Genomic DNA, 19,174 nt, shown 5'->3' with positions numbered 1-19,174 from the left:
CACATGAAGTAGAGTACAATAAATAAAAGAAAGACTGAACCTGATCAATCAAACAGTTTGACATGAATGATTTTAGAGGCTTTCACAGCTGAACTAAATCAGCAACTCCAGCAGGATATTTAAACTGTCAGCGCCTCCCCTGAGTTTTACTGCTTGTTCTTTTTCTGTTTGTTGTGTCTTTCTGTCCTGCAGAGACAGGAGGGGGCGTTCGCCTGACTCTACAGCTCTGAAGGATCGGCTTGGCGTCTGTTCCCTGCCGGACGGTTCAGTGATCTACCGCTTTTCGCTCTGCAACAGGAAATCGTCTCCGCTCAGACTAATCCTGCAGACTAAATGTGTCTCTGCATGTCCCTTCACCTGTCCAGGCGGGTTTCTCTCCACTGCAGACGCTCTTTGCCCCCCTCTCAGGTTACTGTCCTACACTCTGATTGGTGGAGCTTGTAACTGCAGCTCCTCTACGCACAAACAGAACATTTCATCTGCATTTTCATGTCCAGTTTCACCTGAAGAGACGTTAGAACATCAGTCAGACAGAAGCAGGACGGACGAGGTGAATATTATTGATCTGCTATAAAGTTTAAAGGTCTTTAAACGTCATTTGGTCGTCTGTTACTCTGACTGAATCTAGAAAATTGATTCCAGTCTAAGAACCTCTGACTTCCATCTTCTGTCATTGAATCATCCTGAACGTTGGTTCTGCTTCCTGCTGGTTCTGGTCCAGCAGAACGTCTCTCACATCAGCCAGCAGAGCCTGGAGTCAGGAGCTCGGATCCTGAACGCAGCAAGCGAGCTGTGGGAAGGAAAGGAGCGCAGGAGCTGGACAGGAAGTGATGGCGTCTTATTGAATATACTGAATAAAACATAACCGCAGTATGAAATGCAGTACTGCCCCCCCCCCGTCTGTGGTACTTTCAGCTCCTCTTTGTTTCATTAGCAGTATCCGTCCCTTTCTCAGCTCTCTTGCTCTCTGTGGTTTTTTTATGATTTAAATTATTATTATCTGGACTGTTCTCATGCAGCTCTGCGCTGTGATTGGCCGAAGACGCTGAGCTCCCACATGAGTCCGAAATACTTCCCACAACAGACGCGTGAGAAAAGAGGAGGACGGGGAAACTCAGAACGTCTGTCCTCACCTGGGAAGGTTCTGTTCCACATCCTCCGGGTCACCACGTCTCCTCTGGGCCTCCGGACTCCTCCGGATCCTGGTCCTGGCTCTCCTCTCTGCTCGCTCAGCGTCTCGTTTAGAGCCTGAGAGTACATCATCACGCCATCGTAGAAACCTCCAGCTATCAGGTTATACTGCCAGAGAGAGAGAGACGGTTAACAGTTCATCAATCAATCAGTCAATCATCAGATCTCAAACCAACAACACGTCTCATATTTCATGCTGACAGGAAGCGTTCAGTACCAGAGAGTCTCTGATGGTCAGGTTGAACGTTTTCTTCGCTTCCTTCTTCAGAGTTTCAACAAACTGAAGGTATTCTGGATTCTGAGGCTCCAGGTAGGTCAGCACCTTCACACTCTGACAGACAGACAGGTATTATAACAGAATATTATTTCCTAAACTCAAGATTCACTTACACAACTATTCCTGAGCTTTCTGCCGGATCCACAGCCTTTTTCTTTATCCTGTGACTGAAGTCCAGTATAGAGGGAATAACTAAGTAAGTGAACCCTGAATCACAACATGTACAGTGTCTCACAAAGTGAGTCCCCCCCTCACCTTTTAGTAAATATCTGATTCTATCTTTTCATGTTTCAACACTGAAGAAATGACACTTTGCTCCAGCGTAAAGTAGTGAGTGTGCAGCTTGTATAACAGTGTAAATCTGCTGTCCCCTCAAAATAACACATCACACAGCCGTTAATGTCTAAACCGCTTGCAACAACAGTGAGGACACCCCTCAGTGAAAATGTCCAAATTGGGACCAATTAGCCATTTTCCCTCCCCGGTGTCATGTGTCTCGTTAGTGTTACAGGGTCTCAGGTGTGAATGGGGAGCAAGTGTGTTAAATTTGGTGTTATCGCTCTCACACTCCCTCATACTTCTCACTGGAAGTTCAACATGGCACCTCATGGAAAAGAACTCTGAGGATCTGAAACAAAGAACGGTTGCTCTACATAAAGATGGTCGAGGCTGTAAGAAGACTGCCAAGACCCTGAAACTGAGCTGCAGCACGGTGGCCAAGACCATACAGCGGTTCACCAGGACAGGTTCCACTCAGAACAGGCCTCGCCATGGTCGACCAAAGAAGTCATCAGATCAATCAGATGTATGAGTGCTGCCAGCATTGCTGCAGAGGTTGAAGGGGTGGGGGGGTCAGCCTGTCAGGGCTCAGACCATACGCCGCACACTGCATCAAATTGGCCTGCATGGCTGTCGACCCAGAAGGAAGCCTCTTCTAAAGATGATGCACAAGAAAGCCCACAAACAGTTTGCTGAAGATCAGCAGACTGAGGACATGGATTACTGGAACCAGGTCCTGTGGTGTGATGAGACTAAACTTATTTGGTTCAGATGGTGTCAAGCGTGTGTGGCGGAAACCAGGTGAGGAGTTCAAAGACAAGTGTGTCCTGCCTACAGTCCAGCATGGTGGTGGGAGTGTCCTGGTCTGGGGCTGCATGAGTGCTGCCGGCACTGGGGAGCTCCAGTTCACTGAGGGAACCATGAATGCCAACATGTACTGTGACATACTGAAGCAGAGCAGGATCCCCTCCCTTCAGAGACCGGGGTTAAGGCAGTGCTGTGAAATAATGAAGGCCACACAAAATATTGACACTTTGTGCCCAATGTGGACATTTTCACTTAGGGGTGTCCTCACTTTTGTTGCCAGCGGTTTAGACATTAATGGCTGTGTGATGTGTTATTTTGAGGGGAAAGCAGATTTACACTGTTATACAAGCTGCACGCTCACTACTTTACACTGTTATACAAGCTGCACGCTCACTACTTTACACTGTTATACAAGCTGCACGCTCACTACTTTACACTGTTCTACAAGCTGCACGCTCACTACTTTACACTGTTATACAAGCTGCACGCTCGCTACTTTACACTGTTATACAAGCTGCACGCTCGCTACTTTACACTGTTATACAAGCTGCACGCTCGCTACTTTACACTGATATACAAGCTGCACGCTCGCTACTTTACACTGTTATACAAGCTGCACGCTCACTACTTTACACTGTTCTACAAGCTGCACGCTCACTACTCTACACTGTTCTACAAGCTGCACGCTCACTACTTTACACTGTTATACAAGCTGCACGCTCACTACTTTACACTGTTATACAAGCTGCACGCTCGCTACTTTACACTGTTATACAAGCTGCACGCTCGCTACTTTACACTGATATACAAGCTGCACGCTCGCTACTTTACACTGTTATACAAGCTGCACGCTCACTACTTTACACTGTTCTACAAGCTGCACGCTCGCTACTTTACACTGTTCTACAAGCTGCACGCTCACTACTTTACACTGTTCTACAAGCTGCACGCTCACTACTTTACACTGTTATACAAGCTGCCCGCTCACTACTTTACACTGTTATACAAGCTGCACGCTCACTACTTTACACAGTTATACAAGCTGCCCGCTCACTACTTTACACTGTTATACAAGCTGCCCGCTCACTACTTTACACTGTTATACAAGCTGCACGCTCGCTACTTTACACTGTTATACAAGCTGTACGCTCGCTACTTTACACTGTTATACAAGCTGCACGCTCGCTACTTTACACTGTTATACAAGCTGCACGCTCGCTACTTTACACTGATATACAAGCTGCACGCTCGCTACTTTACACTGTTATACAAGCTGCACGCTCACTACTTTACACTGTTCTACAAGCTGCACGCTCACTACTCTACACTGTTCTACAAGCTGCACGCTCACTACTTTACACAGTTATACAAGCTGCCCGCTCACTACTTTACACTGTTATACAAGCTGCACGCTCACTACTTTACACTGTTATACAAGCTGCACGCTCACTACTTTACACTGTTATACAAGCTGTACGCTCACTACTTTACACTGTTATACAAGCTGCACGCTCACTACTTTACACTGTTATACAAGCTGCACGCTCACTACTTTACACTGTTATACAAGCTGCACGCTCACTACTTTACACTGTTATACAAGCTGCACGCTCACTACTTTACACTGTTATACAAGCTGCCCGCTCACTACTTTACACTGTTATACAAGCTGCACGCTCACTACTTTACACTGTTATACAAGCTGCACGCTCACTACTTTACTCACTACTTTACACTGTTATACAAGCTGCTCGCTCACTACTTTACACTGTTCTACAAGCTGCACGCTCACTACTTTACACTGTTATACAAGCTGCACGCTCGCTACTTTACACTGTTATACAAGCTGCACGCTCGCTACTTTACACTGTTATACAAGCTGCACGCTCACTACTTTACACTGGAGCAAAGTGTCATTTCTTCAGTGTCGTCACATGAAAAGATAGAATCAGATATTTACAAAGATGTGAGGGGCGGACTCACTTTGTGAGATACTGGTATTACCGTCTTGAACACGTGTGACAGGAAGTCATCATTAATATTAATAACAGAGTAACGTCTCACCCTGAAGGCGTAGCGTGCTGCAAAGTCGTCCTGGTCTCCTCTGTACCACGGCCTGACGGGGCCCCGCCCCCCCAAACCCTCAGCAAAAAGATCAATGAAGAAGAAGACGTAGTCCTCCATCTCCACCCCCTCCCTCCAGAACTGGACCATCAGACTCCTGAAGATGTCCCAGGAACAGCACAGGTACACCACTGAAGAAGAAGAAGAAAGAAATGAGAACTAGATGGTCCAGTTTCTGGTCTACCCGTTCACCAAAACCACCTCCTTACTCTGACCTTACTGTTAAATATGCTCCAGTGCCCTGAACTACGATGTAAGGGGCCCCACAGTGCCTTACAAACTGATGCCAACGGGTCTTGCTAGAGAGAACGCAGGTTTAAGGCTCTTCAGGTTCCTGCTGGTTGTGAACACATCAGACTCTGATCAGAGTTACAGTCACGTCTGCAGTGTCCAGTTTCCTCCTCTGAGGTTAACCGTCCCTCACTGATGACCTCATCACGCGGCTCGTCAGTCACCATGGTGATAATCACAGACCAAACGAGCTTATCGGTCTGACGGCTCATCATCAGCTGACAGGACAGGGTCTCCTCAACTTTTCTATCTTTGCACAACATACATTTCCAAATGTACTGTAAGCACAATTTAGAGGTACTTGTACTTTGTTCAAGTACTTCTACTGCTCTACTTGTGGATCTTTAACAGCCTGCTGAGAGGCCCCTTACTGACTGACTCTCCGTGTTTCAGTGCTGCAGGTCAGACTGCTGTTCATGGTGGACGAAACAAACGCACCTTTAGTGTTTCTTTTCTTTTAGTGAAATAACATCTGTGTAAAAAAGTGAAAACATCTTCATACACACTGATGGGCGTAGCAGCTCGGACAATAATCATAAAGTTTCTCCAGAGCAGTTTTTAATACTACGGTCACGGTTGTACTTGTACAGGATGTGTGTATTCAGAGGCATTACTGCAGCATGGAGACGTGATGTCACCATAATGCCTTAATATGGGGACGCTTTGGTGCACTCAAAAATTATCTTACATCCATCCATCTTTTCTCGGTCAGTTTTTTAAATACCACGCGGTCACATTATATCTCGCGTCCTCCACAAAGTGTTTTATCTCAGGGACAGAGGACGTCGCTTAGATATTCAACTGATCCGCCACTAAATATCAGACTGAGAAAAGCCAACACAACAGTAGATCTACGGTGTTAACCTGATATCAGTTCACACACACGTTAGCTGTAGACGCCGACTGTCCAACAAGCTACCAAACAAGCTAGGTGACATTATAATCGCTAACATAGCAGACTCACAGAAAAATACATAAATTTAATAATTTTTGTCCTAACTAATTTCTTAATGACCCAGCTTCAACGGAATCAGAATCAGAATTTGCTTTGGGGTTAGGGTTCTACACGTAGACAAAGATACAGTTACATAAATAAATATAGAAATATACACTCACCTAAAGGATTATTAAGAACACCAGACTAATACTGTGTTTGACCCCCTTTCGCCTTCAGAACTGCCTTCATTCTACGTGGCATTGATTCAACAAGGTGCTGAAAGCATTCTTTAGAAATGTTGGCCCATATTGATGGATAGCATCTTGCAGTTGATGGAGATTTGTGGGATGCACATCCAGGGCACGAAGCTCCCGTTCCACCACATCCCAAAGATGCTCTATTGGGTTGAGATCTGGTGACTGTGGGGGCCACTTTAGTACAGTGAACTCATTGTCATGTTTGAAATGATTGGAGCTTTGTGACATGGTGCATTATCCTGCTGGAAGTAGCCATCAGAGGATGGGTACATGGTGGCCATAAAGGGATGGACATGGTCAGAAACAATGCTCAGGTAGGCCGTGGCATTTAAACCATGCCCAGTTGGCACTAAGGGGCCTAAAGTGTGCCAAGAAAACATCCCCCACACCATTACACCACCACCACCACCAGCCTGCACAGTGGTAACAAGGCACGATGGATCCATGTTCTCATTCTGTTTACGCCAAATTCTGACTCTACCATCTGAATGTCTCAACAGAAACCGAGACTCATCAGACCAGGCAACATTTTTCCAGTCTTCAACTGTCCAATTTTGGTGAGCTCTTGCAAATTGTAGCCTCTTTTTCCTATTTGTAGTGGAGATGAGTGGCACCCGGTGGGGTCTTCTGCTGTTGGAGCCCATCCGCCTCAAGGTTGTGCGTGTTGTGGCTTCACAAATGCTTTGCCGCATACCTCGGTTGTAACGAGTGGTTATTTCAGTCAAAGTCGGCCCATTCTCCTCTGACCTCTAGCATCAACAAGGCATTTTCGCAACTGCCATGTGATTGGTTGATTAGATAATTGCATTAATGAGAAATTGAACAGGTGTTCCTAATAATCCTTTAGGTGAGTGTATATAATATATGGAATAAACGAATGCAAGTTATATAAGAATAATAAAGAATAATACAAATACGAGCAAAGAAAGAACAATGTTTACATGTGCATTACTCCAGGTCTGTGTTGTGCAGATGTGTTACAGTGGGAGAGGATATTGAATTTATATAAATATATAAATTGACAAAATATAACAATATAGAAAAGAGTCAGTTTATCTGATGTTTGCAGTGAATAAAGTAACCTCTCCTGCCTGCTAAACATTTCTAAAGTTCACATCATTTGATCAGACTTTATTCTCTCGGGCTGGACTCATGTGCCTGTGAGGTAAAACATGGAAGTGGACCAAACCAAGCCGTGCGGGGCGAGGGCTTGAAATGCTTTTTAATTATACATCATCATATTATTTAATGATATTTTGGGGGTAGGTTAGGATCTCTCGTCACTCTTTACTTCCTTCCTCTCTGTTACAAAGCAGAAGACAGTGAAAAGTGAAAGAGCCTCCAGTCCCTGAGGTGTTCCTAATAAAGTGGCCCCTAGTCTGTTTCACATGGTTGTTTCTGTAAGAGTCGACTGAACACACATGGAGGTTATTACTCTCAGTGGCGTGCAGCGTTGATCGGCAGTAACAGTTAGTGTGTGTGGGTGTTTTCTGCCTGTCTGACGCTTTATTTTGAAATCTGACCCACTTCCTACTCTCAGGAGGGTGAACACTTAAGGTTTTAGAGACAACGTGAAATTCTTCTTTGTGTAATATTTGTCTTGGTGATGTTGCTGAACTACTGTTAACTGGTGAGCTAATAGCTAATACGCTTTTTTTAATTTAACCTTTATTTAACCAGGCTAAGCCACTGAGATAAGATCGGCGAACACTTGGAGAAAGGCAGCAGGACAGCATTAAAAGGACACACAGACACATAAAACATTTAAAACATTTTCCAAAACGCCTGTTTATACAATTAATAATATCAGGAACATGCTAACGCTAGTCAGTCACAGTCGCAGTACACACTGATGTGGCCTGAATGTGTCTGCAGTTTGCAATATCAAACGTTAGCTTAGCTTAATAAGATTCAGTTCTATTCCTCCTGTTGTTTACCTGGACTAGCGTACTGCTAAATAAATCCATGTAACAGTTCATGCTGTACGTAATGAATACGTGGTAGGTGGTTCAGAATACTGTCAATCTCTCTGTGAGCTTCTATTTTCTCTCTCTGTGACATTTAGTTCAGGACTGTCCATCATTTCATCAATAAAAAGCTACTGAAGAGGCTCGTTAGCTCGATGGCTAGCGTCCAGTGTGTGTAAACCAGGTCTCTGCTAGCGAATAAGCCACAAAGCTTCCTCCATGTTGGCTCTCCGTCCAATCAGAGGTCAGCTCTGTCAGAACGGCTTGTTATTGGTCAGCTTGACGCGCCATGAAGTCATGTTTTGAAACGCCGCTCTGAGTTTGTCTCAGAATAAAAGGCTGTTTCAGAGCAGGAGGAAAGAAAGGAGAGATAATTAGAGCCGTTTCTTCCTCTTGGCTCTAAATACCAGTTACTGATGATTCACAGCTGCGTGCAACACGCACACATTTTAACATTTTGTGTATGTTCAACAACAAGGACGCACATTTCAGAGGTGCAGCCAGGATTGTTCACCAAACCACGGGCCAGTGACACAGACCTCACCGAACAAAACATTCAGCAGCTATGAGGGCAACCAAAGAACGCAGAGCCAGCAGAGTTTCACAAGCCTTCAGTCTGTAAACTGCCAAATATGAAAACAAAGTGCAGCTGACAGCAGCTCTGAGATCAGTCAGTAAGCACTGAAGCACAAAATCAAAGAATCATTAACCATCATTTAATAACGAGAAACAGCTGCAAGAGGAGGAGAGAGGGAGTATGAAAGAAAACAGGGAGGGGAAGGAAGGAAGTAAGGAAAGGAGAAGAAGAATGAGTGAAAGGGAGGAGGCAACAAGAGGAGAAGAATCAGAGAAACTAGAGCAAAAAGTGAAAATAGTTAACCTCAGCTGTTACCTTACACTACGGATCACTGAAGGAAGGAGGGAAGGAAGTAAGGAAGGGAGTAAGGAATGAAGGAATAAAGGCAGGACGAGAGGGAGAAAGGGAGGTTAGGAAGGAAGGGGTGAAGGGAGGAAGGAGGGAAGAAGAAAGAAAACAAGTCAGAGAGTCAAAACAGAAAGTAAAAGCAGTTAAAGCGTCTAACTCAGCCGTTATCTTACACTACTGACCACCGAAGGAAGGAAGGAAGGAAGGAAGGAGGGAAAGGAGGAAGGAAGGAGGGAAGGAAAGAAGGAAGGAAAGAGGGAAGGAAGGTTCAAATGAAACCAGGCAGTGGCGGCAGTGGCCGCCGCAGTGGCCGTGGCAGTGGCGGCGTCTCACCTCTGCCGTTGTCGCGGATTTCCTGGACGACCGACCTGTAGTTGATGTTATCGGCCTCGATGACGTGGTCGCGGATGGTGATGTTGCTTTTCCCCAGCACCGTGTAGAGGCCCTCCACGGCGAAGTAGCACGGACGGTCGTCGTTGGCGTCCTTGTTGTCACTGAAGATGAGCATGGCGTGCTGATGCCAGCCAAACGTCTTCTGGATCCTCAGGCCAAACTCGCCCAGCTTCTTGTGGGTGGGGCCCGTGTTGGTGACCGCCGCATAGTGCTCGAAGCCGATGGCTCGGGCGCCAGCCGTAACCATCGGAACGTCCCAGTGGGTGGTGAAGCGGGCAACGGGGGAGGAGGAGTAGTCGCAGCCGGGGCCGATGAAGGCCCAGGGGTCGTGGGAGAGCTTGATGTCGACGGCGACCAATGGCGCCATGGAGTCCGAGCAGAATCCTTCACGGTTCTCTGAGCTGCCGTGAACCAGCTGGAGCTTCAGGCCCGGCAGCAGCCAGGGGTCCGAGTTAACCCGCCACACTGCCTGCTGAAGCGCCGGAGCCACCCTAGGCCACGCCCACGCATAGTCTGTGTTAGTGAGAGGCAAGATGGCCGCCAGAGTCACCTCTTGAAGATCCTCTGTGGTGTTGCTAGCAATGACAGAGGACTCAGCTGATTGGATGAGGAGGAAGAGGAGGAGCCACCTAGACAGCATGATGACGAGCAGTCTAACAGCCTGTCAGGCGAGCTGCAGGGAAAAACAGACACAACATGAATTAAGGACAAAAAAACCTTTTCCTCAAGATTTACAATAAAAGCTTTTCCTGTTTGAGTTATTAATGACAGATCCCCTTCAGGAGCTGCTGGGATTCCTGGGAACTGAGCCAGTGAGTCCATGTGGGCGCCAAAAACTGTTGGCCATTAGCTCCATGTGGGCCCCATGTGAGGATGTTAAGCAACGCTCAGGAAGTGTGTGAAAATGAATCAATAATAACAACAATGGTCTGTGGACGATAAACTTTCATGAACAGAGTGACTGAACCAATCACAATGCCTGAAACAATGTCCCTGTGTCACAGCATGTCACAGCGTGTCACAGCGTGTCACAGCGTTCTCTTGCAATCTTATGTAAGTGTTGGTATGACATTTACATTTATTCATTCATCACCACCCCAGAAACAGCAGCAGAGAGTAAAGAACACACAAACGACATAAAACGCTGCTGTCTGACTGTAACGGTTATCATTTTATATTTATATTTTTTTATTTTATGGAAGGGCGATGCGGGCGTGGCGTTATCTTCGGTGTACAGTTATCATTTTATGGAAGGGCGACGCGGACGTGCCGTTATCGTCGGTGTACAGTTATCATTTTATGGAAGGGCGATGCGGGCGTGGCGTTATCGTCGGTGTACAGTTATCATTTTATGGAAGGGCGATGCGGGTGTGGCGTTATCTTCAGTGTACAGTTATCATTTTATGGAAGGGCGATGCGGGTGTGGCGTTATCTTCAGTGTACAGTTATCATTTTATGGAAGGGCGACGCGGACGTGCCGTTATCTTCGGTGTACAGTTATCATTTTATGGAAGGGCGACGCGGACGTGGCGTTATCTTCAGTGTACAGTTATCATTTTATGGAAGCGCAATGCGGGCGTGCTGTTATCGTCGGTGTACAGTTATCATTTTATGGAAGGGCGATGCGGGCGTGCCGTTATCGTTGGTGTACAGTTATCCAGTTATCTTCGGTGCACAGTTATCATTTTATGGAAGCGTGATGCGGGCGTGCTGTTATCGTCGGTGTACAGTTATCATTTTATGGAAGGGCGATGCGGGCGTGCCGTTATCGTCGGTGTACAGTTATCATTTTATGGAAGGGCGACGCGGACGTGCCGTTATCGTCGGTGTACAGTTATCATTTTATGGAAGGGCGACGCGGACGTGCCGTTATCGTCGGTGTACAGTTATCATTTTATGGAAGGGCGACGCGGGCGTGCCGTTATCGTCGGTGTACAGTTATCCAGTTATCTTTGGTGTACAGTTATCATTTTATGGAAGGGCGACGCGGGCGTGCCATTATCATCGGTGTACAGTTATCCAGTTATCTTTGGTGTACAGTTATCATTTTATGGAAGGGCGACGCGGGCGTGCCGTTATCGTCGGTGTACAGTTATCCAGTTATCTTTGGTGTACAGTTATCATTTTATGGAAGGGCGACGCGGGCGTGCCATTATCATCGGTGTACAGTTATCCAGTTATCTTTGGTGTACAGTTATCATTTTATGGAAGGGCGATGCGGGCGTGCCGTTATCGTCGGTGTACAGTTATCATTTTATGGAAGGGCGACGCGGACGTGCCGTTATTGTCGGTGTACAGTTATCATTTTATGGAAGGGCGACGCGGGCGTGCCGTTATCGTCGGTGTACAGTTATCATTTTATGGAAGGGCGACGCGGGCGTGCCGTTATCGTCGGTGTACAGTTATCCAGTTATCTTTGGTGTACAGTTATCATTTTATGGAAGGGCGACGCGGGCGTGCCATTATCGTCGGTGTACAGTTATCCAGTTATCTTTGGTGTACAGTTATCATTTTATGGAAGGGCGACGCGGACGTGCCGTTATCGTCGGTGTACAGTTATCCAGTTATCTTTGGTGTACAGTTATCATTTTATGGAAGGGCGACGCGGGCGTGCCATTATCGTCGGTGTACAGTTATCCAGTTATCTTTGGTGTACAGTTATCATTTTATGGAAGGGCGACGCGGGCGTGCCGTTATCGTCGGTGTACAGTTATCCAGTTATCGTCGGTGTACAGTTATCATTTTATGGAAGGGCGACGCGGGCGTGCCGTTATCGTCGGTGTACAGTTATCCAGTTATCTTCAGTGTACAGTTATCATTTTATGGAAGGGCGACGCGGGCGTGCCGTTATCGTCGGTGTACAGTTATCCAGTTATCTTCAGTGTACAGTTATCATTTTATGGAAGGGCGACGTGGGCGTGCTGTTATCGTCGGTGTATAGTTATCATTTTATGAAAGGGCGATGCGGGTGTGCCGTTATCGTCGGTGTACAGTTATCCAGTTATCGACGGTGTACAGTTATCATTTTATGGAAGGGCGACGCGGGCGTGCCGTTATCGTCGGTGTACAGTTATCCAGTTATCGACGGTGTACAGTTATCATTTTATGGAAGGGCGACGCGGGCGTGCCGTTATCGTCGGTGTACAGTTATCCAGTTATCTTCAGTGTATAGTTATCATTTTATGAAAGGGCGATGCGGGCGTGCCGTTATCGTCGGTGTACAGTTATCCAGTTATCGACGGTGTACAGTTATCATTTTATGGAAGGGCGATGCGGGCGTGCCGTTATCGTCGGTGTACAGTTATCCAGTTATCGACGGTGTACAGTTATCATTTTATGGAAGGGCGATGCGGGCGTGCCGTTATCGTCGGTGTATAGTTATCATTTTATGGAAGCGCGATGCGGGCGTGCCGTTATCTTCGGTGTACAGTTATCATTTTATGGAAGGGCGACGCGGACGTGCCGTTATCTTCGGTGCACAGTTATCATTTTATGGAAGGGCGACGGGGGCGTGCTGTTATCTTCGGTGTACAGTTATCATTTTATGGAAGCGCGATGCGGGCGTGCCGTTATCGTCGGTGTACAGTTATCATTTTATGGAAGGGCGATGCGGGCGTGCTGTTATCGTCGGTGTACAGTTATCCAGTTATCTTTGGTGTACAGTTATCATTTTACGGAAGGGCGGCGCGGGCGTGCCGTTATCGTCGGTGTACAGTTATACAGTTATCCAGTTATCGTCGGTGTACAGTTATCATTTTATGGAAGGGCGACGCGGGCGTGCCGTTATCGTCGGTGTACAGTTATCATTTTATGGAAGGGTGAGGCGGGCGTGCCGTTATCTTCGGTGTACAGTTATCATTTTATGGAAGGGCGACGCGGGCGTGCCGTTATCGTCGGTGTACAGTTATCATTTTATGGAAGGGTGACGCGGGCGTGCCGTTATCTTCGGTGTACAGTTATCATTTTATGGAAGGGCGATGCGGGCGTGCCGTTATCGTCGGTGTACAGTTATCCAGTTATCGTCGGTGTACAGTTATCATTTTATGGAAGGGCGACGCGGGCGTGCCGTTATCGTCGGTGTACAGTTATCCAGTTATCTTCGGTGTACAGTTATCATTTTATGGAAGGGCGATGCGGGCGTGCCGTTATCGTCGGTGTACAGTTATCCAGTTATCTTTGGTGTACAGTTATCATTTTATGGAAGGGCGACGCGGGCGTGCCGTTATCGTCGGTGTACAGTTATCATTTTATGGAAGGGCGACGCGGGCGTGCCGTTATCTTCGGTGTACAGTTATCATTTTATGGAAGGGCGACGCGGGCGTGCTGTTATCGTCGGTGTACAGTTATCCAGTTATCGTCGGTGTACAGTTATCATTTTATGGAAGGGCGACGCGGGCGTGCCGTTATCGTCGGTGTACAGTTATCCAGTTATCTTCAGTGTACAGTTATCATTTTATGGAAGGGCGATGCGGGCGTGCCGTTATCGTCGGTGTACAGTTATCCAGTTATCGACGGTGTACAGTTATCATTTTATGGAAGGGCGATGCGGGCGTGCCGTTATCGTCGGTGTACAGTTATCCAGTTATCGACGGTGTACAGTTATCATTTTATGGAAGGGTGATGCGGGCGTGCCGTTATCGTCGGTGTACAGTTATCATTTTATGGAAGGGCGATGCAGGCGTGCCGTTATCGTCGGTGTACAGTTATCATTTTATGGAAGGGTGATGCGGGCGTGCCGTTATCGTCGGTGTATAGTTATCATTTTATGGAAGCGCGATGCGGGTGTGCCGTTATCATCGGTGTACAGTTATCATTTTATGGAAGGGCGACGCGGGTGTGCCGTTATCGTCGGTGTACAGTTATCATTTTATGGAAGCGCGATGCGGGTGTGCTGTTATCGTCGGTGTACAGTTATCATTTTATGGAAGCGCGATGCGGGTGTGCCGTTATCGTCGGTGTACAGTTATCATTTTATGGAAGCGCGATGCGGGTGTGCTGTTATCGTCGGTGTACAGTTATCATTTTATGGAAGGGCGATGCGGGCGTGCCGTTATCGTCGGTGTACAGTTATCCAGTTATCGACGGTGTACAGTTATCATTTTATGGAAGGGTGATGCGGGCGTGCCGTTATCGTCGGTGTACAGTTATCATTTTATGGAAGGGCGATGCAGGCGTGCCGTTATCGTCGGTGTACAGTTATCATTTTATGGAAGGGTGATGCGGGCGTGCCGTTATCGTCGGTGTATAGTTATCATTTTATGGAAGCGCGATGCGGGTGTGCCGTTATCGTCGGTGTACAGTTATCATTTTATGGAAGGGCGACGCGGGTGTGCCGTTATCGTCGGTGTATAGTTATCATTTTATGGAAGCGCGATGCGGGTGTGCCGTTATCGTCGGTGTACAGTTATCATTTTATGGAAGGGTGATGCGGGCGTGCCGTTATCGTCGGTGTATAGTTATCATTTTATGGAAGCGCGACGCAGGCATGCTGTTATCGTCGGTGTGCAGTTATCATTTTATGGAAGGGTGACGCAGGCATGCTGTTATCGTCGGTGTGCAGTTATCATTTTATGGAAGGGCGACGCAGGCATGCTGTTATCGTCGGTGTGCAGTTATCATTTTATGGAAGGGTGATGCGGGTGTGCCGTTATCGTCGGTGTATAGTTATCATTTTATGGAAGCGCGATGCGGGTGTGCCGTTATCGTCGGTGTACAGTTATCATTTTATGGAAGGGCGACGCGGGTGTGCCGTTATCGTCGGTGTACAGTTATCATTTTATGGAAGGGTGATGCGGGCGTGCCGTTATCGTCGGTGTATAGTTATCATTTTATGGAAGCGCGACGCAGGCATGCTGTTATCGTCGGTGTGCAGTTATCATTTTATGGAAGGGCGACGCAGGCATGCTGTTATCGTCGGTGTGCAGTTATCATTTTATGGAAGGGCGACGCAGGCATGCTGTTATCGTCGGTGTGCAGTTATCATTTTATGGAAGGGTCGGTGTAAAGTTATTATTGAAGATCACAGAAACTCAGTAGGAAAGTAATTTCCTGACGAGGTCTAGACGACATGAGCTCATGCTCTATGTTTCTTGTACAGAATATTAAATATACAATAAGGAAAACGTGAATCATGTCATCAAAATGTTCAAACAAATAAAAACATGATAAAATTCCGTTATTTAATTTTCAGTAAAGCAACCACAGAGCAAAAATGGCCACATTTATATTTTTATATTGATTATAAGTAATAAGATCCCTGGTCGGCTCAGGGTGTGTAAGGCTTGGGTGTAACATCTGCTTTTTGTAAAGCCGTGACTCTTTAGTGTCGATATTCTAACATTGGTTGGGGCCATTCGATAGTCTGCTAGGAGAGAGAGAAGAGTGCTACACAAACAAAGCATAAACAAAAGCACCTTCATTTACAGTGATGTTGATAAAACTATTGACAGTGTACAACTTCTTAATAGAAATCTATATTTCATATTTTGAATCATTTCTATAATGTTGTGATTGAAGTTGCAAATGGAACCTCATCTGTCCAGTTCTCCAGAGACCACCACATGTTAATTAAACATCACACGAGTTATTCACGAGACTTTCCAACCTGATTGTCACACTAACAAACAAACTATTCAATAAAAGTCAGAACCAAGTCTGTAATGACGACAGATCTCTACATGAAGCTGATCCATCAAATATTTGGGATAATTAACAGTATGATCATTTTTAATAACGTAACCGCGGCATGAAACAGGAATATTATAGCAACATTAAAGGGACACAGAACCAATTATATTCTCTTCTTAAAGAAATCATTTTCATTATATTCCTGTAAGAACTTTGTGTTCTGTTTTTATTGTGATGTCATCACAGGTGAACTTCATGACTTTGTTTAAGTGTTTATTCATTTTGTATTATTACAGCTGTGTTTTATTTTAAAGTGTTTATACAGCAGCCTCCAGGTCTGAACACACAATGCAGATTTACAGATAATATTCTATCAAGGACTTTGTTTTGCTTCTTTAATATTTTTATCAGTGACTTTAATACTCCTGAGAGGTTCCTGAGTTTATCACACATGTAATTACTGTAATATTCCATCACACATCTTTACATCTTACACAGAACACTATAGTACTTATATTCTAATTAACACTGCATTACTGCAGTAGAACATTCTGTAGTATTACTGTGTGTATATGCTGTATATTGTACTTATCACGCAGACCTGGATACTTCGTGCTGTCCAAAAGCTGCGCTTTCCACAGAAATCAGATGAAATACAAACCAGCAGAAGATTTCAGACGCTGGTGACAAACTCCTGCAGCACGAACCTTCCTGAGGTTTTACTCAGCGGTGAAGAAGCACGAACACGAGCGCTCAGGGTTCCGTCCCCGTGTTGACGTCAGGAAACGTCTCGGTCTGAGTTTCAAACACATCTGATTGCAGTCAAACTGCTGCAACACGTGAGTCCTGCTCGGGTAATAACGTCAATGTGGGTCGGAACCGGTCCGTTTACCTGCTCGGAGCTTCGGTCCGTCGCGTCCAGCAGCCTCAGCTTCACAAGAAGGAGCGGGCGGATGTTTCCACAGCAACAACCGGAGAGAGTCCAGCAGCAGCTCCCGCACGCGCGCACGCACGCACGCACCGGGAGCTGTTCGGGGTCCGTCGGCACACCGGAGGCTCACCGGGTCTCGAGCCGCACTGTTGGTCCGGCCGGCCGGGAGACAGCGAGGGAAACCGATCCTGGTCCGGGTCTGTCCACAGCGAGCGGCACCGCGGACACGCGCAAACATGCGCGCACCGGGGAGGGGTGGGTGGGGTGTAGAGGGCAAGAGGGCAGTCACCACGATGCTGAGTGTGCGTGTGCGCGCGCTCGTGTCTGCCCCCTGCGAGTCTGCGGAGGGAATATTCAATTACCCTAAAGAGGCACGGGGGGGGGGGCTGGTATTGATCTCAGCTGTCAATCTGTTAAAGGGGCAATCCACAAATATTACTGACTAACAGACCAGCAAGTACTACTGCAACACAGAACAACATGTACTCTACACAGCTCCGTGTACCGTGTGTACATGTACAGCTCCAGTACACAGAACGTGTACTACAGATCCAGTACACAGAACGTGTACCGTGTGTACATGTACAGCTCCAGTACACAGAACGTGTACCGTGAGGACTGAATGTACATCCACTCTCTGTGTGTCTCAGTCAGCAGTTTGTGTATTTTCAGACACATTTTATGTTTTTATGTTTTAAAGGCAGCAGAGGTTGAGTGAGCGAGTACACGTGTGTAAAACGGAGTGTAATCACACAGAGGTTTGGTTGGTCTGAGTGAGCTGTGACTGCAGAGAGAGGCCTGGTCAGCAGGAGGCAGCTGCTGCTGAACCAGAGTCCGTTCATAACTTTACATATTTTATCATAACATCAGTAAGCAGAGCAGCTCACAGAGAGCACACACATGCAGGTACAACAGTAAAATCCTGCGTCACCTCACGCTTGTCTTTAGCAGCAGGAGGCTGAGTTGGTTCTGCAGACTACATGTATTGTAGTTATGGTTTCTGAGATGCTGACGACTCTTCGTGTTGCAGGACACAGAGTTTGTCAAAGAGCAAATATTGTATCTCCTTTCATGAGGACGTTGTTTTCAAATAAAAACATATTAAACAGCTTTATAGAACGGATCAATAACAGCAGCGGGGTGGAACTGCAGGCTCGACTTTTACTGTCACTGTGTGGTATTAGTACTTTTACTGCAGTAACATGTTTACTGCAGGACTTTAACTTGTTACAGAGTATTTCACTGCGTGGTATTAGTACCTGTACGTAAGATCAGAGCACTGAAGTGAGAATACTTAGTTATAATTACTACTTTGTTTATTTGTCTCCTCGTGTGAGACGGTGTTTTGTGTTACCTGTAAAGTAGATTCATTAAGAAATATTCACATTATATCCAGGGAGCTCTGATGTTATGGTGGAAATATCTTCACGGAGGTAATCTTGGTGTCTGTGCTCAGTAAATTATTCAGTGTTAACATTTTCTAATAAAGTTTTGCCAATGTCTAATTTAATATCGGGCCTGACTTTAGAACCTGGAAATTTTTCTGATCAAAGTTTATTTCTGGAACTGAAACTGAATATTTGTGTCATCAAACATCGAAACCATCAACGTCACAGAAACTTCATGCTCAGCAGGCCGACTGTTTAACGACCTCTGAGTTTACAGCAGGGAAGTTTCATCCTGACATCACGTTCACTGTGTGTGTGTTCGTAAAGTTAATGACTGTGTGTGTGTGTTTTAACAGGATACACCCGGTGGACCAGGAAGTCACTTAGCAACGAACACACACACACCGACACACACGCTCTCCCTCTCTGTACCCCTTCCTGGAAACGATCCCCCCCCCCACTCACCTCCCACACTCTCCTGTTAATGAAAACACTGTTTGTACTTGCATATTTCTTGTGTCTGACGGTAAATGTTGCACTTGAATGCACCACTCAGACGCCAGCTGAGCGCCGTCACAGAATGTTCTGTGTTACAAGGAAGGAAATGACTCTGTTCTCTAAAGAACGTCAACAAACAAACAGCAGGTTTCACTGCAGACAAGCAGGAAGCTCCGGCTCGGAGATCTGAAGCACCTTAAACCTGCGTCCTCTCTGCCAGCCAGCAGGGGGCGCCTTAAACCTGCGTCCTCTCTGCCAGCCAGCAGGGGGCGCCTTAAACCT

At 46.4% G+C, this 19,174-nt stretch overlaps 1 protein-coding gene across 4 annotated transcripts in view; it reads right to left on the bottom strand.

The window, feature by feature from the left end:
* The window catches only part of LOC119906942 (atrial natriuretic peptide receptor 1-like), a 62,578-nt gene extending 45,340 nt beyond the window's left edge, over positions 1-17,238 (bottom strand). Inside the window, exons 1-5 of one of the 4 annotated variants that reach the window (XM_038724406.1) lie at positions 16,968-17,238; positions 9,389-10,121; positions 4,619-4,809; positions 1,409-1,522; positions 1,134-1,299 (exon numbers count right to left, since the gene is read on the bottom strand). In XM_038724406.1, coding sequence (XP_038580334.1) covers positions 1,134-1,299; positions 1,409-1,522; positions 4,619-4,809; positions 9,389-10,088 — 1,171 coding nt within the window. In that variant the 5' untranslated portion in view covers positions 10,089-10,121; positions 16,968-17,238. The other 3 variants (XM_038724407.1, XM_038724408.1, XM_038724409.1) reach the window with 3 other exon arrangements.
* Positions 17,239-19,174: the final 1,936 nt, after the last annotated feature.

Source organism: Micropterus salmoides, unplaced genomic scaffold, assembly GCF_014851395.1.
Source record: "Micropterus salmoides isolate LMB-PRFRI ecotype aquatic unplaced genomic scaffold, ASM1485139v1 Ms_hic_scaffold_17, whole genome shotgun sequence".
NCBI lineage: Eukaryota > Metazoa > Chordata > Actinopteri > Centrarchiformes > Centrarchidae > Micropterus > Micropterus salmoides.
The sequence above is the reverse complement of the archived record's forward strand: the minus strand, read 5'-3'. Positions and strand labels throughout refer to the sequence as shown.